Consider the following 27,349-nt stretch of genomic DNA (forward strand, 5'->3'; position numbering starts at 1 on the left):
TAAAAAAAAAATTATTATGGCGTGTCATGATAAGAGTCTAAACCCATTTTTCGCAAATGCTTCAACTAATAATATATTGTCCTTGGATTATAGTATTTGAGAATAATAATACGATATTAAAAGAACTGTAGATTTGAATAGCTACGAGTTTCAAATTAAAAAAATTTATATTTTTTTGAATAATTAATGTAATGCATTTTTTGTTTATAATATAATATATTTTCTTATTTATTTAATTAAAATATTTTTGCTAAGAAATACTATAAAATAAGTGCAATATATAATTAACTCTTCAATAAAAAAAATTCATCATTTCCAAAACAAATCTAATATAATCGGTTGCATATTTACAAAGGATAATAATGATTCAATCTTTTATGCTGTATTTGCTGCGCGTAAACCAACACGGTTGCACTTCCTTCAAATAACCACGGTATAGAAATACGCGTTGGGTCTTGACGCAAGACTATAAATACAGTCTCCTTATTGGCCAATCTTTCCCTGCTATACTACTTCAGTTTTGTAATTTATATTGCGTCATGTGAGTAAAAAACGTAGGCAATGGAAATAAAATGTCATCCTATAATTTGTTTGTGTTCGAATTGAATAAAACCATGCTTATTATAATATGGTTTTATCAAGTATTTATTAAATCTTTTTATTTATTTATTTATATTTATAATTTCATGACTTATTGATATATAAAGATATTTTTTATCATTATGTATTAGTTTTACAATCAAGTGTTTTTTTCGTGTTCGTAAAACCGTAAACATTTTAAAAAAAAATTGTATTATATTATTAACCAATCTTTCAAAAAATTTAATTTCATATAGATTTATTATTTTAGAAAGGTACTTTGTCTAATATCTTATTAGTATATAAGACTCATTTAAAAAATGTATAGGTTTAATTAATTTTATATGAATATTTCACGATAAATTGAATTGTGAAAAATCACCGGGGAGTAAGAAAGTAAAATTAATATAATATTCAATTCGAGTGGCGATGTTGATTACCAGTTATTTCTTTTTCTAAATAAATTGTTTTTGCATAAATCAATGCCAAGATTTATAACGATTTTACAGACGCAGTATCTGTTATGTTTTTTCCCCGTTAATATATAGTAACACATGTAAAACATAAATTTGAAAACTTGGAACAACTCTTATTATGTTGAGTCAACCAGTGAGTAAGCACGATGTATTTATAGAAACGGAAACTTTTTCGTATTGTATTCGTTTAAGTGATGAACTGTACTGACTATAATATACTATAGTATAATGACTATACTTATATTATAAAGGATAATTTTGTTTTTCATTTAAGTATATTCTTAATGACTTTTATAACTACTTTAAAAATTATAAATTTGAATAATATCTAATTAATTATTATGATATATTACCCCGCATATGACAGAGAGCGACGGAAAGAAGTAGTTTTAGCGGCTAAGAGTCTAAATGGCTCGTAAAGGCCCAAAAAAAAAAAAAAAAAAAAAAAATGAAAATAAATATATTACCGCCAATCAAAGACAAATAAGTGATGTAATTAATTTTTATTATATATTTATAATGTATATTAGAAAGAATTTTAATTCGAGAGTATATTTTAACGATTAATAACAACGGATCATAAATTAAAAAGTTAGATTATATCGTTTAAAGTCAGTAGACTATTTGAGAAGAGTTTTTGCAAGTAATGCCGATTTGCCTTTTTGACATAATATTAAATTTATTGTATGCAGCTGATAATAACAACAATTTTAAAGATACTTCCTTTCTCTGTGCATTAATCACTCAAGTTCATCATATTTATGGTCAATATACTTTGGCATAACGCCATTGTTTAAAAAATTGTTATGCCGATTAAGTTTAGAGATTTATAAGACTGATGAGGTAATCAAATAATATTTAATAAGTACATTTATTTTTAGTTTTTATATAGAGATGGATACTGATAGCTTAAAATATTTTTAAAATACAATAAATTAAGTGACGTCATAAATATTTTGCCCAACACATTTAAGTACATTTTATCTTTCGAATATTTGTTAGTATCTACTGAGTAATGTACATCGCAATATTTGAATGGTAAAAAGGGTAAAATAAAAAAATAAAATAAATATTTTTTAGAACAAAAAATTATGATTAGTATTTCTTATTTTTTCCTCGTTATTTTCAACCAAATTTTTTATATGAGTGATTTTGTTTTTGAGAAGTTTAAAATTTTGAATCTGAAGAATTCTAAAATATATGAATCGCAAACATTTCAACAAAATCTATTTTAGACAACCCCATACTCGTAATTTGTATATATAGAAATGTAAATAATCAATTGGATAAATATTAATAATTAGTTCCCGAATAATAAAGTATTTACGAGACGTTTCGAAATATGCAAATATCGGCGGCAGTCAACACATTATCGAAATCAAAAAAATATCCTCCGCAGGCACAAGCGTGTACATACATGTACATATCCTTGCTCGTATATACAATCGTATCCTTTGCCACATTATCGAATACTAGACATCGCTCCTCGAACACGCACACAGGCAGCTTCTCACTCTCCTTTCTCCCACGTGTGCCCACACGTTCGCTCTCTCGCACATTTACGAAAATCGAATAGATTATTGTTTGATTGCGTATTACATAAATCGTGTGCGTCCTGCAGGTTCATGTACAAGAACACGGTGGAACTGAAATCGGTGGTAACCGCGCTGGAGACGCTTAGGCTGGCCAACAAGTACATGTGCGTGGACCTGGTGAACGAGTGCATCGTTTATCTGACGCGAAACCTGACGGTGGACACCGTGCTCATGGTGTACCAGGCGGCCAGGCTGTACGGCGACCAGACGGCGCCGCGCCCCGAACAGCTTGCGACGTGCTCGCCGGTCGCGACCCGCGCCACGGCGCCGCCTCTGCAGGACCTTATGCCTGTAGCCGCGGCGGACGACGCGCACGCCGAGGCGTTTGCCCGGATGGTGCGGCACTACGACACGTTGCTGGGCCACTGCGGCGCATTCATCGACCGGAACGCCGACCGGGTGATGACAGACGAGAGCGTTGACGAACTGGATACGGTCGAGCTCCGGGAGCTGTTACGCCGCGACGGGCTGGCCGTCTCCAGCGAAATGGTGAGTAATAAAAACGAGACCGCATTGCGATCGAGCCCCAGCGTCGATGCGCGATATTAAAATATAGAAAAACGCATAGAACCTCGTAATCACGCATTGTTCCTCACGCAGTAGGGTTAGGAAAATATTCACCCACCTTCCCTCCAAATTGTCCTAGCGATCGTCGATAGACTCCTCGAGTGCCGCACCGAGACTCGATCGGGCTCGCGTTCGTCCCCTCTACCATTTCTACCATTTTTTCTTTTCAGACCGCACGCACGGTTTCGTCGAATACTGCGCGTTTTGCAAAGCGCCGTTCGACCGACTCCCGGACTCCCTAACTCCCGCGAAGCTCGTCCCCTGCCAGTCGGACAGCGTTCTACCGTATCGCACCTTCTCTGGCACCGTCGGCCATGTTTTGTGCGTTACGATTATTATTCCCAGCGCGTAAGATGCAACAAAAACAATAGAAACATTAACGGACCGCGATAATGTAATGCGGATCACATCTAACAATAACGGTTTGCCTCGCAGGTGCTGTTCACGACGTTGGAACGGTGGTGCACGCACAAGTGCAAGCAGCAGCACTTGGAGTTGACGGTGCCCAACCGGCGCGCGGTGCTAGACGACACGGTGTTGCTGTCGGTGCGGTACCTGCAGATGACGGCCAACGAGTTCCTGTCGGGCCCAATGCCCAGCGGCCTGCTCAACGCCCAAGAGACGGCGGTGCTGATGAAGCACATACTGAACCCCAAGCACCCGAAGTGGACGTGCCAACGGCTGACCAAGGAGACGCTCGAGTACATGAGCACGCCGCGGACCAAGCGTAACCAGGCGGGCGGCGCGGGTCTGTCGTATGTCATCAAGCGGCGGTCGTCGTCGTTCAAGGGGTCGTGCGACCCGCACGACGGCGGCGACGATGGCAGCCAATCGTCCGAGTTCGACTCGCCCAAGCGTTCGCTAGGCTGCTCGGGCGGTGGTGGTGGCAAGAAGGGTAAGAAGAACGGTGGCAAGAAGAACAAGAAGAAGTGCACCAACAGCTGTTTCTGCAACTATCTTGTGTACTGCTTGGACGTGTGTTTCGGCTGAAACCGGCCCTCCTGTCCTATTCTCCTCTTCGAACGTATGCCGCGCGTTCATACGTCTATAAACACAATATAATATATTACATGCATATAATACGATAGTATATTTATAATTTACTTCCGTTAGCTCTCAAAGTAAAAGGAGAACAAAAAAAAAAAAAAGATCTCAAAATAATATAATGTTTCGCTTTTCATAACATGTACACTTATAATATATATATATATATATAATATTACGTCCAGAGTTCGTGGCAAGTCCCCTAAACCACCCTCTCTTCCTATTGAGGCTACTCCGGCAAACCGTTTCGGACGAATCCGACCAATATCTAGAACAATATTAATCGCGTACAATTATAACGATATACGTATGTTATGTATATTTGTATATAATGTATGCAGAGTCTGACGAATTTTTAATTTTATTACTCTCGCTTATTACTTCAATTTATCGTACACGCTTAGGATTTATAAGTAAATATATGTATCCTGCTCTTGCTTTTCGACTCGTTTCGTACTTTCTCGAATCGATGTAATTCACCGCTATTTCAATAAAATGTCATTGCGAATATTCGTGTTCGTGTGATCATTTATACTGTCCGATGTAACCGATCCGAGTGAACGTGTCCACGAACAGTACGTATTTAAATCGTTTGCAATAACATTTTTGAATCTCAAAAGTACTGTGGCATACCGTTCGTTTTTTTTATTTTGTTCTTTAAAACGTCGACACCGGGAGAGAGACATCGATTATTATATTATCCTGTGCACGAAGACGTACACTATATATGTATATATCCGTCGTCGGTTTTATTTGTTGCATCGTGCCATATTGACGTAAGAAAATAAATCGCAATACACCAACGTGTGTGAATACATGATGAACAGTAAATATTTTATGTAATATTATACGCAGAGTATAGTTTTATTGTTGGTACTCTTTTCCCCGGTCGCGTTCGCCGCGGTCTTGTCGTTACCATTCTCTAGCACGCAGAAAAATAAAATTAAAACATTTAAGTACTGCAAATTATAGCCACATTATTATTAATATATTTTCATATGCACTCGTATATATTATACGTATTATGTATAGGTAATGCGAACGACATAATATTACTATTATTATTTTGGGAAAAGATTGATTTTTTTTGTGTCTAGTATTATAATTTTTTAAATTTTTTTTGTTAATCGTATATGTTGACGAAAATTGAAATGATTGTTTCGTGAACAATGTTTGAGTGTTTAAGTATTTGTATTCTTACGTTTTTATGAATTGAGCTGTTATAATTATTTACCTATCGATCGTATATTATTGTTGCAATGTTTACATTTTTAAATTGATCACCATCCCGACCTCAGAGAGCTTCCTCGACGACCCCTTCGAAATTACCTTGTTATTATTACCATTAAACCGTTATCGTATAATAATTGTTTAAATTTAATTGAATAAATTTTAATTTCAAACTATTTATATATATATATATATATATATATATATATATATATATATATATATTTACGATGATACTAAAAAAACAGTGTATGAAATATTCGGAGTTGTAAAAAAAAAATTGTTTACCGTCTAAATTCTATGTACTCGCGATAGATTTATAATGCTAATAAGTAATAACAATATGGTTATTAATATTATTATTGTAATCAATTATCGCGGTTGTTTTCACCGGTCTATTTTCGGTAGTTGAAATTCAATGGTTATGTATTATTACTATGTATAATTATGTTTATTTTTGTCGTCTATAAGGGTAAAGTTTTTAGCACGTGATTTATATTTATATATATATTTATGTATGGCTCTAGTCATTACCATTTACGAAACTGTTAGTTTTAAATATTTATATTGGCGCGCTTTCTATACGTATACATGACGAATAATATATAAACTCGTATACAATACATAGTGTTGTGCGTATACGATTTAATTATTATTATTATTATTGTAGTTGTTTCCGTTGTAAGAAATAATGTTTTATTATTTTTTTTTCCACTTAAAACTGTACGTTGGAAAAAAAACCGTCAAATATACAAGATATTATATTTGAAACGTGAAAGCCGCAAGGCCAACGGGTTGTGTTTTTGAATTTCGCGCACATCTGCAACAACGGGGTTCAGATGGCGCGCAAACGTCCGTCCGGTCGGCCGCGATAGTCGCTCTACCCCGTCAACCCGTCGAACAGATGTACACGGAACTATTGCCGTATACGTTTTAATATTGTTATAGGTGGCAGCTCCGTCACACGTTATACGGTTACCGCTGCCGTGCGTAGAACGAGAGACCGACGCAGCTACCCCTTTTATTTCTAACTCTTTGTTTTCTTCTCTCCTCCACGTTTCACCCGCCACCGTCGTGTTTCGAGTGACCTAATTTTCGGACACGTGCCTTTTAAACAGCTACACGCGCTCACAGCTGTTTCTTTATGTGCATTATGTATGCCGTTCTCTACCAAATAGTAATGCGTGCGTGTTCGAGTGAAGGAGAGACTCTAGCCCGGTCGTTTATGAAACCTATGCGAATCACGGTGTTTAGTACCGGAATCGTACATCTGTATACGTTATATTACACATTTATAACGGAAAGTAGACCTGGTACAGAAAATATGATCATATGATCGGGGAATGCATTTGGACGTACATACACGTATGTACGTATTTGTACACACCCGGTGCTGCAGTCTGTTTTTGTATACTATGTAAATTTTATTGATTCTATCACCAAGTTCCTCGTTTAATAAATAAGTATTTATAAGAAAATCGGATTACGGTTCATTGACAGCCATCTCGCTTTATTGTTTAGACCAGTGGTGCCCAACCTTTTTTTTTGACCGATGTTCATAAAAAGGAAACATTTTGGCGGGCCAAGAACTTGAACTTTTACATTTTATTTAATGGAATATTGTTTTACTGTAAATACATTTTAATATAGGTACAGTGATACATATTCCGCGCTTTGCGTTGCTCGTCAGTTAGACTTGCTCTTGTATATTTTTGACTCGCAGCATTGTGAGTTCTGCGACATAAGTTTGTATGTCTAATTGCTGGCATTTTCAAAAACGAAAATTCAACTGTTATTAACAGAAAATTATTGTATTCTTTAAAAAAAAGGGATCTACGTTAATTCATTACCACTCGATAAATGTTCTATTGCTCTAAAAACTGTATCTTCAATAATTTAAATAAAATTAAACTTATAGTCTAATGCAATGGCGTAGACATGATTTATGAAAGGTGGGATCAAAAAAAGAAAACGATATAGCTAAATGGGAGGGGGAAATTGGAAAAATCCCCCACCCTCTCAAAACTTTTTACTTAGATAATATCGACCACTGACTTTGTACTTTTATTGAAATATGAAAGTATGAGTATTATTTTTTCTTTTATTACTCATATTTGATTACTATATTACAGTAATAACTAGTAATATAAGTTATATCAATGTTATGGTTACCAACTTTATTGTTTAATAACTTTATTATTTTTATTCACTGTTGGGTGTAGTCAGATGCTAGTAAGTTTGAATCAGCGACCGAAACCTTAATGAATTGTACGGTTCCTAGAAAAAAAAATCGATTCCGGTTTTGATGCCGATTCAAAAATAACAAAAATTTAGATTTCGGTTTATTTTCGGTTCTTATAAAATAAAAAATTAGTTTCAAGTTTGGTATTATTCTAATGTGAGAAAAATTTGATTCTGTTTCGATTCTTTTAAAAATAACTACTGTTAATTAGCGTCAATTACGGCGGTTAATACCAATTTTCAACCAGATATCTTACCATCACTTAAGTGGACTTAGGACTAATTAAGTAAAAGTATACTCATCACCGTCACGACTACCCTGTTTCAAATATCGTTTCATGTTTTTTTTATAGTTAAACATTGATTTGTGAATTACCACTTGTTATATCATAATTCAGTATTTAAATTTTCAGTATTATAATTTATATAGGTAGTCCATTCACAAATTAATCAAAATGAATAGGTGATAATAATGTTAAATCAACAAGTATTTCTTTATTATTTGTAAATCGGTTTTCCATACTTATTATAATTGCATCAAATACTCTGTTATATACATCAACGGTAGGGTCAGTGCCGTCTTAAGGCATGGGCTTGTAGGGCTCGGGTCCGGGGCCCCGAAATTTTAAGGGCCTCAAATTCACATAGATTACATTATTTACAAAATATCATAATTTTACATTTTGTTTTTCTTAAAATGTTTTTAATATTTATCTCATAGACTCGAACGAAAAAATATTAAAATTAGCTTTGTATCAAAATACTAAATAATACAATTTGATTTATTTCTTGTACACACGTATATAATTTTGACATGCACTGTGTTATCGTTATTTCGATTTATTTTACTTAGAAGTATTGTGTGAAGTATTAAACTGTCGCTAGAGAAAAATTTCCAGATTCTGACTATAAAGGTTTACATCAACGAACTAAGAAAAGGAGTAATATACTTTTTATATAATTTTTAATATACTGAGAGGACCAGTGGTGTATACAAGGTGGGGATGTGGGGATCAGTTCCCCTTAGGCCTTTTTTTAAATGTTATAAAATAATGTTCTTATTGTGAAGGCGTTAGAAACGTAAAAAAAATAATAATAAAATAAAGATTATGATTTGTTTGCAAATTATCACCCCCTCCCCCCATACAAAAGTTATATATACGACACTGAAGAAGACCATTAATGGCCGGCAATATAATATTTAAAAATCTTTTTGTAAAATAAAATATATTATTTGTGTAAATTACAAATTATGTTTTTTTTTATATATTGTTAATCGATTACGATTAAAAATTTACTTTGAGATAAACTGGTCGAAATTAAAAATTAAACAATACTAAATTTCCTCTAGACGTCTAAGCCGGGACATATGGACGTCCCAAAAATATTTTTCGGGACTCCGGGACACGAAGTCCAAAACCAGTGACAATCCCGGTTTCCGGGACGTATGGCAACCCTAATCAACCGTAAACTTTTTTCAACATTCAAAATAGTATCATCAGGAGCTTCTTGATTTGATTTTACTGTATTATTATTGCTTGCAGCTGGATCTATTTTAAATTAAAACAAAATTGACATGAGTACTGGACAATTTTTAATTTTTATTAATTATTTTAAATAATAAATAATAATTTACTTTCAAGTATTGTGTATGAATCAGTAGGCAGTTCCGTATCAGTTTTGACAGATGTTTGATTTGGTTCTGCTGTATTATTACCTGCAGCTTGATCTATTTTAAATAAAAACAAATTTTACATGAGTATTGTACGATTTTTATTAATTATTTTAAATAATAAACAATAATTTACTTATTACAATATATAACAATTACTTACTTATTTATTTATTTTAATTTTAATTATCTAATAGAAAAACATTAACTACTTACCAGCTGTATGAAATAATGAATTAATCTTTGTTCAATTTTGAGCAGACTTGTGAAGTAATTTTTTTTTTTTTTAATTGCGTTCTTTTTCTGCGCCTCCTTATCTTTTTTTCATCGTGTGTGAATTATTCATAATGGAAAAATAAGTTGTAGATATAGGTAAATTGTGCGTCGTCGTGTAGAGAAAAAAATTAAACAAGTAACAATGGATATGGAAAACAGCCCTTGTAATGATATAAGAATTGTGGTATTCCAACATATTCCAATCGTTTATCGTGACAACTGATATTCTTATAATGTAGGTACATATTTACAACTTAGGAACATACGATTCAATTTTATAGTTAGAATTTAAAACTGACGCGATAGATAAGAACAAGCGTAAATCGAACACTCGAGTGTACTGATGTGCCGTGGGTAAATACCCGAAGGGTAGGAAAATATTTTGGGTATTTACCACTATAATATTTACCTATCAAAAATTTGGGTAAATATATTTTTTTATTGTCAAACATAATTATTTTTATTAAATAAATTTCATTTTAAAATTTGAAGCGTTTTGGTTAGTTTTTAAATTCTTAGATTTATTTGTTTCCCCATTAAAATTGTTAATGGTTTCAAAGTGAATAAAATTAACAAAAACTTCATAAATATAATTTATGTACTCTAATCATCAGATTTGGAAAAACATGAAAAAGTTAGGAAACAAACATAAAAAATATTGTGATACCCATAAATTGGGTATTACAAATAAATTTATCCAATTTATCGGGAAAATACCCGGTATTTACCTGAAATTATATTTACCGGGTATTTGCCCATCACTACTCGAGTGTACGAAAAAGTAGAAATACCACATCTGATAATAATAATTATCGACATTCAATATTTTATTTTCATGTTTTCACGATATCTAATTATCTGATGTTAATTTATTAGTATTTATAAATCATCTTAATAATAAATATAATAACATCACGTACTTTAAGAAGAAGTTTTATTTGTAATAATGATCATTAAATATTATTTGAAATGTTGAACAATTGATCGCCAATTATACTTATATTTTTATTTAAATTTTTTTTTTTAATTTTTAATTGTTGTCGCATTCCGGCCCATCTGGAAAATTCCAGATTTCCAGATGGGCCTCTCCGCCCCTGGTCCGACATGCACAACGATATCAGTGAAATAAATCAAACATTTCATTAGATCGGAACTAGTATGCAAACGATTGATTTAAAATAACGCTTTATACCGACAAAATCACCGATATTATCGGACTGTATGCAAACGGCCCAAAAATACGGCAAACTTAATACTTTTAATAATTATTAATAACTATTTAAATAATTAATTTTTTGGACTTTTCTCTTTTGATTGCTCATCTGCACATCAAGTACTTGCATTAGAAAGAAAAATCATGAAAATCGATTCAGTGGAACTTCAGATATAACTGTCATAAGAATTCGCTTCACGTTTTAATAATATAATAAAGATAACGAATTTCCAAGTATCAACGCACATTAAGGTACGTCACTTAGGGTCCGAACGCACTGCGGTATTTTCGCCGTCGGGTCCAAATGGTTTTACCGTTCGCGGATTTTACGACCCGCACCGCACTGCGATTTTTTACCGCTAATACAAAAGGTGCTATCACTCAATTTTCCCGCCTAAACTGGCTAAATATCAATTTCTAATTTCCATAAGAAAATTGAATATTGATAGTTGATAGTACAGTGGTTGGTTAACCAACTACTATGGTCTGTGATCTACTGTATTTACTATATTTCACTATATCTAATACTGTAAATTTAAATTTTTTATACCTACCTACCACGATTTGTACACAAACACCTAAATACATGTAAGTAAGTTATAAATTAAATTATTAGTTAATTTAATGCATAGTCCTACTTATTATATTACATTTAATTTATTTAGAATGGAGTTAGATGATTATGACAATTTATTTAAAGTGATTGCTGTCGCAGAAGCATTTGGTGAATTAGAAAAAAATTATAAGTATATGAAAAATTACAAAATTAACCGTTGACTATAGTCACAGTGGGTTCCTTTCCATCGAAACAATGTGTTTACTTTACGAACGGTACAACGGCAGCGCCGTCAAACCGCAGCATGTTGCGGCGACCGACGGCGGAGAACGGCGAAACCGTCGAGTGCGGTGCAGTCCGTCTAAATATAGTAGTTTGGTGTGAACGTAAAAACCGTTCGGGTAAAACCGTTTGGACCCGACGGCGAAAATACCGCAGTGCGTTCGGACCCTTATACCTCACTATTCCGAACGGCAATATCGAGTGAAAAATCCAATCGGCCACTTCGAAATCGACATACGTACAAATACATTTTTTTTCAGTCACGTTCAGTATTCGGTTTCGTCGAGATGAGTAGTGAAAAAGATATTCATTTGGTAGCTCCAGCTGCTTTATTATGGATTTTTGTATTAATGTACACAAAAAAAAGCGTTTTTGGGTCCAACCAAACTTAAATAATCAAAAATTGTATAGTGATTTGATGAAAGATTTAATTTTGGGAGATGTAATGAATTAAATTTAGAATATCGATGTGATGCGGGTTTTAGAAATTTTTTTCGCATTTAAAGTTTTTTCTTCATACCACTTAATTTTCAAAAATGGCAATTTAAAAAAAATTAATAAATAAATTGACTACTGTTAAATTTTTGGTTACTACAAACATCAAATGCCGACTGAGATTGAGCCGAAAAGCGTCTTCACTACGCATGTTGGTTCGGTTTCCTTTGATGTAGACCGCCACGCACGGGTAACAATCGGCAACGTTAAAACTGATAACGAAGCCGACAATCATGTCCACACTAGTGCAATTTTGCTGATCGATGCAGTGAGGACGTACCTTTAGGTTAAGTTAAATCACAGTCTACCACTGGCGATAACGGATAATTATCAAAAATGCACGTTTCAATTTCCAATATTTCGTTCCCCAAAGATAAATTTCTAAAAATAAACTAGTCGACTCGCAACTACTTGTCAGTATCCTCGCTACTCTGGTTGATCGAGTTGCTTCAACGGTACCTGAAATTGATCTTTGTATTTTGTATCAAATTTATAATTTACAAATTGTATAAAAATTAAATGAAAAATTAATTAAATAAATTAATATAAAATTTACGATTATGTCTAATATGGAGTAAAATTTTAATATTCAATTCGTGCACAACATTAAAAAAACATGCCGAGCTATACAATAACATATAAAAGAGCATCTAAAAAAAAAAAAAAATGTGATGTCAAAACGTTGGAGTGAAGTAACCATTGAAGTTACATTACGTAAGGAAGTCACATTACCATAGGCGTAAGAACGGAAGCCTTCCCGCTAAATGTTGTAAATAGGGCCCTACAATTTAAGTCTAAGGCCGTGTTCTCATCAAAAGCAACTGTCGACGACAACGAGACTTCGACGCAACGCGACATGTATTATCGAATCGATATGTTCTCATTAGCAACAACACGACTATAAAGCAACTCAATGGCTAAAAACTATTTTTAAGCAACTCGACATGTCAGTCTCTTTCTACCATTTGCTTGTGGCTATTGTATCATAATTTATTTTAATAAGATACAATATTGTATTTTCAAATTGTTTATTTAAAATGGCAAACGAATAAGAAGAAAATGAAACGTGTACAAATTATAAAAAGTCATACACGTCTTTATGATATAAAATCATAATTATACCCAACAAGATATTAAAGAAAAAGTGTGGAATGAAATTTCAATTAAAATAAATAATTCTAGTAAGTTAATGATTATAATACTTTTTATTATGAAATAATGAATGCCTAATTTATTTTATACATGCTAGTATTCAATATATTTGACATACCTATAATATTAAATACATCATATTATACTTAAATAAATAAAATTAAAATAATAATAATTGATATGCAATCAATAAATATAAGTTAAAGATAAATTAAGTTAATTTTCAGTTATTTTGATGAGAGAATATGGGCAACTGAAATGACAGTCACGTCGCCCTTATTATTGCGTTGTCGTTGACAGATTTATTCGAAAATATTTGGTAAAAAATAAATGATATTTCGTAATGGATAAAGTAAAACGAAATTTCTTAAACTTAATACGATATTTACTTATGATAAGTTTAATTAAATTAATTAAATTAAATTTATGTTGTCTAAGAAAAATATAGATTCATAGAAAACATTTTCATTGGGACACCGCAATATTAAATAAAAAATTAACAATATGTTTTTTTTTAAATTATTTATGCATTATAATTAAATATAAGTTTTGATAGGGCCCAAAAGTATTGTAGGATCCCTTGAAATACAAGTCCATGATCGTCTATGAATCAATAATATAATTTTTAGAACTTTATGAGACAGTAAGAGTCGTACAAATATATATATATATTTTAACTCAGCAGAGTGCCGAAGCTGCGATTATGTCAGAATCCTCCATCGAGCGAGGTTGAATACGAACTTAAATGTTATTAGCATCATAGACGCAACTAGAGGGGGTTAGCCCCTCTCCCATCATACCATGCTTTAGCCCCCTATGAATATTCCATGTCATACATGGCATACAGCATACTTAACTCACAATAGTGTCACATACAAAAAAAATACTTTACAGTAAATCCAATTTGGTTTAGAATCTAAAACATATTAACATGGTAGGAGTGTAGGAGTAATCTACAGGTTATTTTAAGTTTTGGTAGGATGGCTGTAGTCCCACTAAATTGTTTACCCTATTTGCGCCTATGATAATGATAAGTGGACCCAGAGTTTTACATTTGAGTGTGCCCTGTAATTTTTTGAACAAGTAATTTTATTAAAATATAAAGGGGAGGCTTTAAACAAATTCAAATTGTATTGAACACAAATTTAACAATAATAATGTAATTTTACCTATATAGTGTCTGTGAGTTACTTAATTCACATTATGAAATCAGAAATACCAAAATTATTATTTTGTTAATCATCGTTATCAGTGCAGTGTCTGTTTCTGAGAAAAGGCAATATTTTTTGCTAAAAATAGTTACCACCACTACTAGAGCGAGATTTTCATGTCAACGACAATAAGGCCGGGTTCACATTGACGAGCGACGGGCGACAGCGACAAGCGATGAGTGACTCGGAATTTCCTAAAATATATTTAACACATAGTTCCAAATGGAAGTGTTTAAATTGGTTTTGAACGATTGGCGACAGCGACCGGCGATTCTCGAGCGATGCGATTAATATTAATCATATTTAATATTTGGTCATCATTTTAGAGCGATATTTACTTTATTTTCAAGCGTGTTCACTTTTTTTATCTCATTTTATTCATTGAACTTAATTACAATTTATTAAAATAAATTACGAGTCAGTAAAATAAATTTACTTCTGAGCAAAGAGAAATACTAATTTCCGAAGTTCAATTAAAGCCGATTTTCAAAAAAATATCGTTTAGCATAGGGTTTTCTAACAGTATCGTTAGCTGAACTATGCTTGTCGACGACATATTGGCATATGAGGAATATTTTGTTTGATAAAATATTTTATATAACATAGCTTTAGCGAATCGCTACTAGATGTAAATGTTTTAGTCGCTCATCGCACATCGCCAATCGCTCTTCGCTGTCGTCCGTCGTTAAGGGCGTATTTGCGTTGAGGCCAGGGGGGGGCAAAACTGTGAGACACCCCCCCAAGCCCACCTTCGGTACGGCCTTGCGTTCTATACATTGCTACAAATTATTTGTGCACAGCATTCGCTACAAATTACTATACTCGGTACCATAATTCCTAAAATAATCATTCAAACAACTTCAAAAAAGACTTATATTTACCTATTTCTGATATCCCTTCTCCTGTGCCTGCCCCGAAAGTTTGAAAAGAAATTGTTGCCGCGTTATTTTCTCCTCTTAACCCCTACAAACGAATAATGAAACGCCCTAAGAAGTTTCATCACCGGGCGGTTTCTCTAACAACTCTAGTTGTCTATGTAAATATCTTCTCTAATCATTTATCTTTACTGTACAGTACAGTAAAGTACATACATAATTATATGATATGAATATTTTATATTTAACAAAATAAATAGTTACAGATTTCTAAAAAAGTTATTGTTATACATCACATTACAATCATTTAATATGAAAAAAAAAAGTAGTTTTTATATAAAGTAATAATTTCAATCTTTAACAATATAAATCTTTTTTCAAAATAATGAAATACAATAAATAATCAATAAATTTGAAAAAGCTGAAATTTATACAAATGGGACAATTATAATTAATAAAATAAATAGAATATCAACTTCAAAAAACAACAAGAAAAAAAATAACAAAATGTTAATAAAAAATAAAAAATTAATAAAATAATGATAAAACAACATTCATGGTCAATTTTGTTGCAAATAAGAAGAAATAGTTTTTTTCACGTCATGGATGATAACCAAACAATTAACAGCAACAATGTCTTTATAAATGGGTTCATCTGAAGTATAAAATCACATTTAAGTTATAGCTTTAAAATAATAAAACATGTGCAATAAATTAGTTTTATCTAAAATAAAAAATAAAAACTTGCACATAAGTTTATCGATCGGAAAAAAGGAAAGTAAGGATTGGCCTTGCTTTTCAAGAATTTATTTAATATTAAGATCCTTAATATGTTCTTTTACATTTGATAAAACGGACATTAAATCATCTATACTTTTGCCATTAAGTCTTGAACAAAACACAAAAGCATGACCTATTTCAACAGGTTTGATCACTCCGGTCTGAAAGAAATTGAAAATTAAAATTAAATATAAATTACATTGAAAAAATGGGAATAGATAATTTAAAAATTCTAGTTCATAAATTATGAATACCTTAAGGAACATATTAACAAGCACATTGAAAACACCAACATTAACTTGAGAAAGTAATGGATATCCAATTAACAAAAAACTGTCAGAAGCTTTTAGTTTCTTCAATGATTCTAAAATTAAAGTCAGAGATTCAAGCTGTTTTCTACTATTGTTTAAACAATCATTGGCATAAATCGATGTTACATAACTAACAATAATCAACCATGGATCGCTTGTTTTGGAATTTTAAGCCGAAAATATCTGTAACAAATAAGAGAGAAAAAATTAAATATTAATATTATATTTATATTTATTATTAAGTTGAAATATAATTTTATTTACATAGGTTGAAAAATTAAAAACTTTCTACGCTTAATAGCGTCATCTGTTAGAACAGCAAACAATGATCTTGCTCGATTGTTGTAATCAATATGTTCATTGGCACAAAACTTTGAGTTACGAATTATAGAAACAGGTTTACCCATTTGCATATTCAAACTCAACAAGTCAATTTTGGCATCCTATAAAAAAAAAACGAAATAATAAATTATCATTTAGTTTTAAATAATATGAATATTATATAAATTATATAATTATATTATATTTAAATATATATATATATATAAGTTTTATAATTCTACTGACCTCTGCGATAAACCACGAAACTTTTTTATCATACTTTCATGCAGTGGCGTAGCCAATGGGGGGGGCTAAGGGGGCTATAGCCTCCCCCATGGGCCGTGTTTATATGTATAATGTATCTTGACTATTTAATAGAATCAATGCTCGTTTTAATCAAAGGCTTATTGATGTTATGCCACTTGAAGGACTTATTCCGGCCAATTTAAATATGTATGACGATAAAAATATTATAAAAGCTGCTAAAATATTTGTCCAAGATCTCCATGATGATACCTCATCTACAATCAGAGCTAACCTGTTCATATGGAGGCAACAATGGAGTCAAAATACTATTCCAAAACCGAATTCTGCTCTTGATTCAATCTCTCATCGCACCAATCTTCGACCTAACATTAAAATACTTTTACAATTATTCGCCACGTTACCAGTTACCTCTTTCACTCCGGAAAGAACGTTTTCAGCACTTAATCGCTTAAAATTTTTTTTAAGAAGCACCATGTCGGAAAACAGACTGAATGGGTTAGCTATAAAAAAGAGCAATTTGATGAAAGTGAAATAATAACTGAATTTGCCAGAAATTCGCCTAAGAGAATGCAGCTGTCAGAGTGGAGCAAGTGACTGAACACTGAAACTAAAATTATTATTATTATTATAAATTATATATTAATAAATATTTTTAAAACTATACTAAAATGCTTGAATTATGTTTAGAAACTTGGTGGTAGATGGTGGGGGGGTTAAGGGTGAATTCTCATATCCTCTCTTACCTTACTTATCCAAAAAAAGTGGTTAGCCCCCCCCCCCATTTAAAAATCCTGTCTACGCCACTGCTTCTATGGAGTTTGCTTATAACTATTCACTTGATCTTGAAGTAATTTAACTTCATCTAATTATCGGTGTTCTACTCGACGCATTTTTCGGTAAATGAACAATTCATATCTGTCTTCGTTGTCGAAACTTTTGGTAGATCGAACTGAATGGCTTATTCGATAATAAATAATTTTGTGTTAATCATAATTTAATTTTTAAATGTTTTAACGTTAAATTAAAATAAAATATTTATTTTGAAATTTTGAGATTTAACTCCAAAAAGACAATGCACAATAGGTAATAAATCAATAAAAGTTAACAAAAAAAAAAAAATGAAATACTATAAAGCATACCCTAAGTTTATTTAGTGCAACAATTTCCTGAGAGGGTCAATTGGTTCTATTTGAAATCTATTGATATATGTTTTAGCAACACAATACTGTAATTCTGTTAATGATTTAATCTCATTTTCAGTTTTCTGGTAAAACCATTTTAAGTTATTCTCTATAACTTGCATTTACAATTCACTAAAATATTTGGAACACTTATATGACAAGAAATCATTTGGTAACTCGTTCACAGTGGCGTAACTAAGAATGTTTGATGGGGGGGATCAAAATAAATTTGTAGGGTAAACTTGTGGGGGGCCTTTGCCCCCACGGCCCCCACACCCCTTATCTATATTTTGTATAATTTAATAACTCAACACATGTAATGTATTTTATTAAGCACAAGTGCACAGCTATTATAATTACTAACCTCGAACATACTGTTTACTATTTAAATTGAATTATACATTTAGAATATATTTAGATAAGGATTTATTATTTACCTAATTGATTTGTTTTTGTGATAATTCATCTTTATAATAATTACAAAAAGTTTAATGTCGCAATGAAAAGCATAAATACTTATATTTTTTTTAAATTTAAATGAATTGTAATTAACTTAATTTATATTATTAATAATAATAATGTATACATAAATGAATTAGAATTTAATTTATATAATTATACAATTTTCTTAGAATTATAGGAAGAAAAGCTTGTTAACTAGTATTATATCTCTATAGTTGATCTATTCGTGGATAAAAAAAAACTAGAAGAGATATAAGTCAAGGTAATTATGGTTGAATAAAATCTATCATATATTATTTCCAAGCACAGAGTAGAGCACATTTTATTTCTCAGTACTCCAAGATTTCATATAGTTTTGTATTAAAAAAAAAATATATTATAATTTCAGTTGATATGTTATTATTCTTCCACCCGTTGACCGACCTGCCGAATATCGATTTCGTTTCTATTATCAAATAGGTTTTTATAATTTTACAATATGTTGGTAGGTATATCAGTTTATAAAGTAAATTAGTCGATTATAAAATTATTACTATTCTTATCTGGTGTACTATTATTTATATTTTAGAAATGTTAATACTTTAATAAGTCTAAACGTATTTACACGGAAAGAGTTTCTCATTTCTCGTACCAACCATTCTACCATTCGAGCATCTTTCATGCGATTATCGAATACAAGATTTTTTTTTCGAGTCATATCATGATTATTTACACCATGATAATAACTCACACGGTTTTCGAGAATGCATGGTGACTTTTGAAAGCGATAAGCTCTGCTTTTTTTTGTCATACGTATCGAGATTATTTGGTACGATAATTGGCTTCTTAAAGTATCAATAAATGTACATAGTTTTTCATATCTCTTGGGCGTTTATTTTTATCAAACATTCGAAACTTGTATGAATCCGTTCATGTCGATTATTATGATATATTCTTATTTTGTGGTTTTTTAAATATATATCTTAATTTAAACTTGTGCTTTTATTTTTTTAATTTTTAGATTGAGTAGTTAACTAATAAAATAAAAACGATGGCAAATTTAATCATGTTTGATCGACTGTTGTGATTAAGTTTATAGAAATTTATCGCAGCCAAGAATGCCTATGAGATACAAGCAATAAAAATGAAAAAAACCGAGACATGTGAAATCTCAAAAAAAAAAAAAATTAATAATTAAATTTATTGTTTATGTAAGCACTTGAATATTTTTGATTATTCTGCCAAAAGTATTCTAAAAATGCAAAATTAAAGATTAGTAATGACTAAAATATGGATTATTTAACAATAATAATTTATTTCACATTTAGACCAACGAAAATTGTATTATAACTCAAAAAAAAAATTTTGGACAAAACCTCGATTTAAAAATAGTAGTTCAAGTAAAAAACAATTAGAATATACAATACAAAACAGTATAGATTAAGTTATACAAAATTAAGCTGAATTTATGTTAGATATGTAATCCTACTAGTGATGTCAAATAATAAATCTGATAATCTTGGAAGTTCTATTTTCAATTCTGAGTCATCCATTATTTTGTCAATTCTAATATATGAAATAAAAATAAAATAATAATTAATAAAATGTACAATACAGAAAATTTATATTATTGTATTTACCCCGATAAAACCGAACCAATTAATAACAAGTCTTTCTTAATAAATATGTTTAAAAGTATACCAGCCTTTTGGCGAATACTTTGGTCTTCATTTAGTGTTATAAGTATCATAGAAGCAACGAATGACACTTGATCGTAATGTATCCACGAGTTGATATTATTTAACGAATGTACTATTTCCTGTAAATATTTTTAAATAAATAAACATAAGGTGAAATCAAAAAGTTATTGGTATTATAATGAATAATAATATAAACTTTGATGGTTAAATAGTTATATATTTTATGATATTTATGTAAAAAAAAAGTTTAATATTAGTACGAAATAAATATTTCAAATTTTAAGTTTCTGATGATCGATATCTAGGATGTTTTAGTAGATTTGTTTGATGAGTTATAAAAAATGTGGAATAATTATTTATTATTCTTCTTCATAACAACAATCTAATAGTACTACAATAATCAAAATGTATTCTTCTTCTTATTTTATTATTTTTTATATTTAAAATACTGATAATAAAATAAATAAACCTACTACATACATTGATACTTATCATGTCAAAACCGTTAAGAACAGCCATACATTCATCAATAATACATTGGGCCATTACTGTATATGATTTAAGATCATATAGTTTTTTTAATTGCTCCGGCAAATTTTCAAAGGAAATATAGTGTTCATTGTCCTCAATTAACTTAAGAGGTTCTGTAAAAAATTAGTTATTAAAATAGTTAATAAATTATGTTATTTAGATTCAATCAAAAATATATTAAATTAAAACTGTTCAGAAGATATCATGTACCTTATTTTGTATATTATTTATTTAATTTAATAAAATACGATTTTGACGTCTTCGTTATGAAAATTTGAAGGAATCATTATTGCAAACTGATCATTGTTAAGAAAAATTTTTAAAAGCAATTATTTATTACTGCATAAAAATTTATACTAATACAAAATTACAAAATAATTTTATCCTACTTTATAATATACAATTTGAAAGTAATATTACAACTTTGTATAACTGCTAAACATAAATAAAATGCATAACTTAAGATTTTAAAATTCAAATTGTTGAATATATTACAATGAAACCTCAGTATCTCGAACTCCGGTATCTCGAAGTTTCTGTAGGTCGAATTTTTTTTCAGTCGCCATCATTCAGTATTGGACTTACGTACTCAGTTATTTCCTTATATCGAATTTCCATATGCCGAATATTTCTATAAGTCAAAGTCATTATCCGGTACCTACCACCTATTATGATTCACTAACTCGAATATATGACAGATTAGATAACGTATAAAATGCCCAGACTATTAAATATAAGATTAAATGACAAAGCTTATACACACAACGGTGTATGTAATAATTTTTGGATATTGATTCTATTTTGAGCACATCAGAAAGTTTAACCGATGCGGAAATTTTTAAAACATCTGATTTTCTCAGTGAGCCAGAGACAGATTCTGCCGATGAAGCAATCGACGAAGAAGAAATTGCTGTTGTTAAACCTTTCATACGTGGTGCCCAAGCTGAAAACTACATACATGAACTCGAATGTACGTTCAACAACAGTCAGGAGTTTCTAACAATATTTTTTCTGCACTTAATATTTTAGGTAGTTTTATTGAAAATACTTCTAATACTAAACAAAAACAAACAAAAATGTCAGATTTTCTACTTTCATAGAAAATAATGTATACTTATCCAAATGACGAATACTAATACATAATATGTATTCAATGTATAAATACATTCTATATTATAAATACACATTTTTCCCAATAATTAAACATTTTTATTTCAAATTTTATTTATGTTTTAAATTCCCTCTCTAACTTGAAGTTTTGACATGTCGAATTTTTTTTTTTGGTCCCTTACGACTTCGAGATACCGAGGTTTCACTGTATTACGAAAAAAATTATAATTATACATGACGTATTATAAAACCTAACTAAATCTAAAAAAAAATTTGTTAAAATAAATGCATAATATAGTAACTTAATAGTACATTTTTTCTAATGAATAATAATATTTATACAGTATAATTTAAAAATTGACTTTATTACCTTCATGTATCCAACATTTTAAATGCAAGTTTTGTATTTTGAATATCAAAGACTGAAGAGTTGGTGACATTTTTATGAGGACAGTGTTTTCATTTTTAAATAATAAAATATGATGTACTATACCGTCCAAATTATGAGTCTAAAAAAATGAAATAAGAGATTATTTATTCAATAATTTCCTAATACTTTACTATTTTGGTTATTACTTTTGATAATTTTTGTCCTGCTATTTGTAATATTATACATAAGCAATGAATATTCAGAATATCTTTCACTTTCATTAATTCGTGAATGAAGGACAATATATTTTTTTCGGTAAAAGCCCCTTGTTTGAATAATTCACCGATAAATCTATAAAAATATTATTTCGTACAATATATACAAATTATTAATTAATTTTACTTGAAAACATACTTGCAATGGGCTAAAGACCTTTTATAATATTGGAAATGAAAACTATTCAATATATTCTTGAAAAAAGATGGGGTCTATAACAGATATAAAATATTTATATTATTTGATAATTAAATTAAAAAACATATATTATCAATTGGTGGAAAATGTATTTGAATATAATATGGTTTTAGTCAAAGGCAAATAAGAATGGTCAAGTTTTAGTAGTTTGGTTGAGTAATTCTACTCAGTTTAATTGTTAGCTATTATTGTTAATTATATAATATACATTTGGGTACCTAAATCATATTATGTATGAATAAGTCTTGATTTAAAATTTTAAAATGATACAAATCAGTTTATTTATAAATAAAAATTAACTATGCAAGTATCAGTACTGAGATTTATCTTAAGCTTGAAATGACTTAAGACTAATAATTATAGATTATATTATAAAATCTAATATAATCACAAAAATACTATTATTATATTAAAAAATTATAACTAGTTACCATATTACTGTTCATAAAATTTTTTTTTAATTTATGTACTTCTTTCTGAGGAGTACGAGTATAATATGAGGTGAACATATCAAAGATTTTTTGTGCTAAAACTTTCTGGAAAGTAGTTTTAGAATTGTGAAGTTTGTTAAATGCAGTATGATTGGCCATGTATGCACATAACTTTGCATATAAAACTGTAAAATCGGGCCTATTTAAAGCCTAGATAAGTAAAACAACAAATTTAATAACTATTATAATTATTAATAATATTTATATACCAGAAAATAAATTATATCCACTATGTTCTCAAATATATAAATTGATTTCAGTGGTATGGAAATAATTGTGTGTGCCATTTTATCAAAATTGTTAATATTTACATTTTGGATAATTGATCGTACCAAATTAAATATTTCCTAAAGTAAAATCGTTTAAAAAAATAATTCTAAATATTTTCTAAAAATAAGATTAATTCAATAAAATGAAACATATCTTAAAAAAAAATATACAACAGTACAATAAATTGTATTTTATAAACTTAGATATATATTTATAAATATATAATACACATTTTTAGTAAGATTCAATAATTGTTGAATGTATGATTAATATTATTAATAATTACATCGAATTTCAAATATTTTAAATTATACAACATTTAATACTTACTACTGGTTTAAGACTAGCTTCCATAGTTGTTATTAATTGAATAAATAAATATTTCTGAAAATACAATTTTTTTATAAGTAACATAAATTAATACAGGGGATCTATAGTTAAATTATGTAATTACTATTTATTAACCATCAATTTGGGGGATAGGTAAGGCCAAAATTTGAGGGGCAAAAATGTTGTTTTAAAAATAATTATTAGCTACTTATAATTGATTTAATTATATAATTATAGTCTCGCAAAAAAATATTATTTATAACCTTAATATAATTATTTATAAATTAAATTCTGTGTAATTTCTTTTAACAGTAGATGGATGAATATAAAACGACTCTGGAGGCAAAACTTTACTATTGAATAAATTAAACAAATCTTAAAGTAAAACCAACAGGTCTAATAAAATTACTTCATACGTGAAGTAAAATATTTAGTTTTAAAATAACATCATGCACAACTATACGCTTTAGCAATAGTTATCACTAAAACAATTTAAAAAAATATATTTTAATTAGAAAACAATGAAATTAATTAAATAATACCTTTCAACTGTAATCTGTACTTGACAGCAGTCTTTTGTACGACTGAGATTGTTGATCGTTGATGAAAATATGTTTTATAAGATACAATATATCAAATACAAATGAACAAACCAATTTTTAGCGTGGATCACTGAACAATAAAATGGATGTATCTAATATTTTTGAACCGAAAAATGATTTCTTCATTGACCATACACCATGGCTACGTTGTAGTTAATTAAGTAACTAATAACTTCACTAAATTCTATACTCACGCATACATTATTTTGATTGTGGTCACGGAAAATAATTATATTATTATCCAAGTCTGATTTGATAAACGATAATATTATTTTGTATCGAATTCTCGAATTCAGATTGCTGTAAACTATCAATATCCGTATTCAATGCAAGAAAGTGTTGTACCTATTTTTGTATCCAACGAGAGTGTGATTCGTAATGGTTACAAGCATGCCAGCTGGTCATAAGAGTAATTACTCAATGTAGCCAGCAAATAAATTAAAAGTTACGTTTTGACGGGTAGGTAATAAAATTTATTTTTTTGAAATCAATTTGTTTAATTATATCACGGTCAATTAAGTTTTCAAGATATAATCTTGTTAAAAATATAAGTACTTTATACGTATTCAGTGGCGTAACTGAGAATGTTTGATGGGGGGGGGGGGGGTCAAAATAAATTTGTCTGGTAAACTTGTGGGGGGGCCTTTGCCCCCACGGCCCACACATCCCTTATTTATATTTTGTATAATTTTATAACTCAACACATGTAAATATAATCATTCTATATTACATAACATTATATATTTACAAATATGTTTTAAAATGTTTTAATATTTTACAATATTTTGTCTAGATTCCTAGGCTTTTTGGCAAGTTCTTTAATGACCTCTTCATTTGAAAATGTAATATCATTATGAATTGCCAACATTGCCAGACCATTAAGTCTTTTCTACAAAAAAAATTAAAACATTTTTCTCATTAGATATTATGAAAATGTATTTTATTAAGCACTAGTGCACAGTTATTATAATTACTAACCTCGGACATACTGTATCGAAGATACGTTTTTATCCTTATAAAGACTGGAACACATTCTTTCATGCGTACCTGTAAAAACAGAAAGTATGCATAGTATTTTTAAAATAAAATGCACATTTGGATGAATATTGGCATTACACACATGTAATGCTTCAATTGCAGTTTTCGGAATATTGTTTATTCGCTCAAGTTTTATTTTCCACAATTTCAATTCTGCAATTGAGTTGTTCACATCCAAAGAAGGTGAATAAAATTAAAGTAATTTTCTAAATGATACCTCCTCATTAGAAGTTAATGTATAGGAAAACAGACTTTGAAATCCTATAAAATATGATATATATACATTATACATAAACCATTAAAGGTTGAATTTGATAATATAGATTGATTATATGAATATTTTATTTCAGTGATTTGTTTTTAATTTTATAAAAACTAGGTACCAATTGAATTAAAAATGATAATAATGATTTAATTTAATATAGGTACCTTTAAAAATTTCAGAATGGATTGAAAATCTTTCTCCTAGTTGTTGTATAAAAAAGTCCAGGTAGGGTATAAATACTGACACTTTGTGGTATTCTTCAACACTTAAATTGCGATTAGAAGTTCAGAAAAATTTATGTATCAAAGATTCTACACATTGCAATCCCTTAAAACCTCGACAAACAACATAAATCTTAGAATTCCCTTGTTTACTTGTTAACGGCTTTTTTATGTGTACCTACCGAGTCAAAAGCACAACACAACAAATACATTCGACATAATGTATTACATTCCAAAATGGTAAACATTTTCAGAACAAATGTACCACTTGAAATAATAATTAATGTTAGTAAAAATATTATTATTAAAAACTGTAAAATTAAAACTAATAAAAAATGTTAAAACTAAAGTTATAATTATAACTATTAAAACTAATATAAATATAATAAAAATTAAAGTAATGTTTTTCTTACCATGCTTGCTTTTTTTTAAAACTTTTTTAATATGGGTGTAAAGATCTTTATAGAAGATTTTTGCAAGTTCAAGAATAGGGAAACAAATATTGTCAGTTATTATGATTATTATTTGGGTTAGGGACTTCTAGCTATAAAATATACAAATATGCATGCATTTGTGCACAAAAAAATGACTAACTTATGCATAACAACAAAGTACCAGATATTATGTTGTAAAAAGAAAATAGGTGAATAAAATTATTCAGGACTTATAAGTCCTTATATATATATAGCTCTAATAAATAAATAAATATACAATATACATAAATGCATCATAAAATTACTAACTAGTAAATATGTGGTAAAAAAAGTGTTGCTTTAAATTACTTTATATTATTTGATAAATACCTCGGTTATAGTTGTAAATGTCTATAACCGTAGCAATATCTGTGGAAGATACCACTATTCGTTCCATAACCAAAAATGTTATGAAGATAAACAAAAATTAATACTCGTGATCAAATTGACATTATTGAATTTATTATCATATTGTAATGATAAACTAGTAATTTATATTCTTAATTATTTATACCTACATTACATTTTTTAAATAAATCAGTGTATTATATTCAAAAAAAATACAAGCAATGGGGGGGGGTGAATATCCCCTTCGCCTCCTATTAAATACGCCCTTTCCAGTTGCTCGCTAATGTGAATCCGGCCTACAAGGCCTTATTTAGGGAGAGGGGTACGGAACCCTCTCGAAATTTCTTCAATATTTTACGAA

General features: G+C 29.8%; 2 protein-coding genes and 2 long non-coding RNA genes across 6 annotated transcripts in view; 2 read left to right on the top strand and 2 right to left on the bottom strand.

The window, feature by feature from the left end:
- Window positions 1-4,904, top strand: part of LOC112683071 (BTB/POZ domain-containing protein 2-like) — a 46,196-nt gene extending 41,292 nt beyond the window's left edge. For all 3 annotated transcript variants that reach the window (XM_025553932.1, XM_025553934.1, XM_025553933.1), the window contains 2 exons: window positions 2,677-3,139; window positions 3,653-4,904. In XM_025553932.1, coding sequence (XP_025409717.1) covers window positions 2,677-3,139; window positions 3,653-4,207 — 1,018 coding nt within the window. In that variant the 3' untranslated portion in view covers window positions 4,208-4,904. The remainder of the gene's footprint in view (window positions 1-2,676; window positions 3,140-3,652) is intronic.
- A 6,385-nt stretch (window positions 4,905-11,289) lies between these two features.
- Window positions 11,290-11,625, top strand: LOC112683088. Its single transcript, XR_003148572.1, has 2 exons — window positions 11,290-11,481; window positions 11,559-11,625. It is a non-coding gene; the product is annotated as an uncharacterized LOC112683088 (long non-coding RNA).
- Window positions 11,626-20,231: 8,606 nt separating this feature from the next.
- Window positions 20,232-22,764, bottom strand: LOC112683086. Its single transcript, XM_025553948.1, has 5 exons — window positions 22,683-22,764; window positions 22,477-22,615; window positions 20,946-21,109; window positions 20,406-20,584; window positions 20,232-20,331 (listed from the first exon to the last, which is right to left on the bottom strand). Exons 1-5 carry the CDS (start codon window positions 22,755-22,757, stop codon window positions 20,232-20,234), a joined length of 657 nt encoding a protein of 218 aa, XP_025409733.1. The 5' UTR covers window positions 22,758-22,764.
- Window positions 22,765-25,440: 2,676 nt separating this feature from the next.
- On the bottom strand, window positions 25,441-25,851 carry LOC112683078. The gene is made up of 3 exons (XR_003148570.1): window positions 25,764-25,851; window positions 25,622-25,690; window positions 25,441-25,532 (listed from the first exon to the last, which is right to left on the bottom strand). It is a non-coding gene; the product is annotated as an uncharacterized LOC112683078 (long non-coding RNA).
- Between the last annotated feature and the right edge of the window lie 1,498 nt (window positions 25,852-27,349).

The sequence above is a fragment of the Sipha flava genome, unplaced genomic scaffold (genome assembly GCF_003268045.1).
Source record: "Sipha flava isolate LNK unplaced genomic scaffold, YSA_version1 218_pilon_pilon, whole genome shotgun sequence".
Lineage (NCBI taxonomy): Eukaryota > Metazoa > Arthropoda > Insecta > Hemiptera > Aphididae > Sipha > Sipha flava.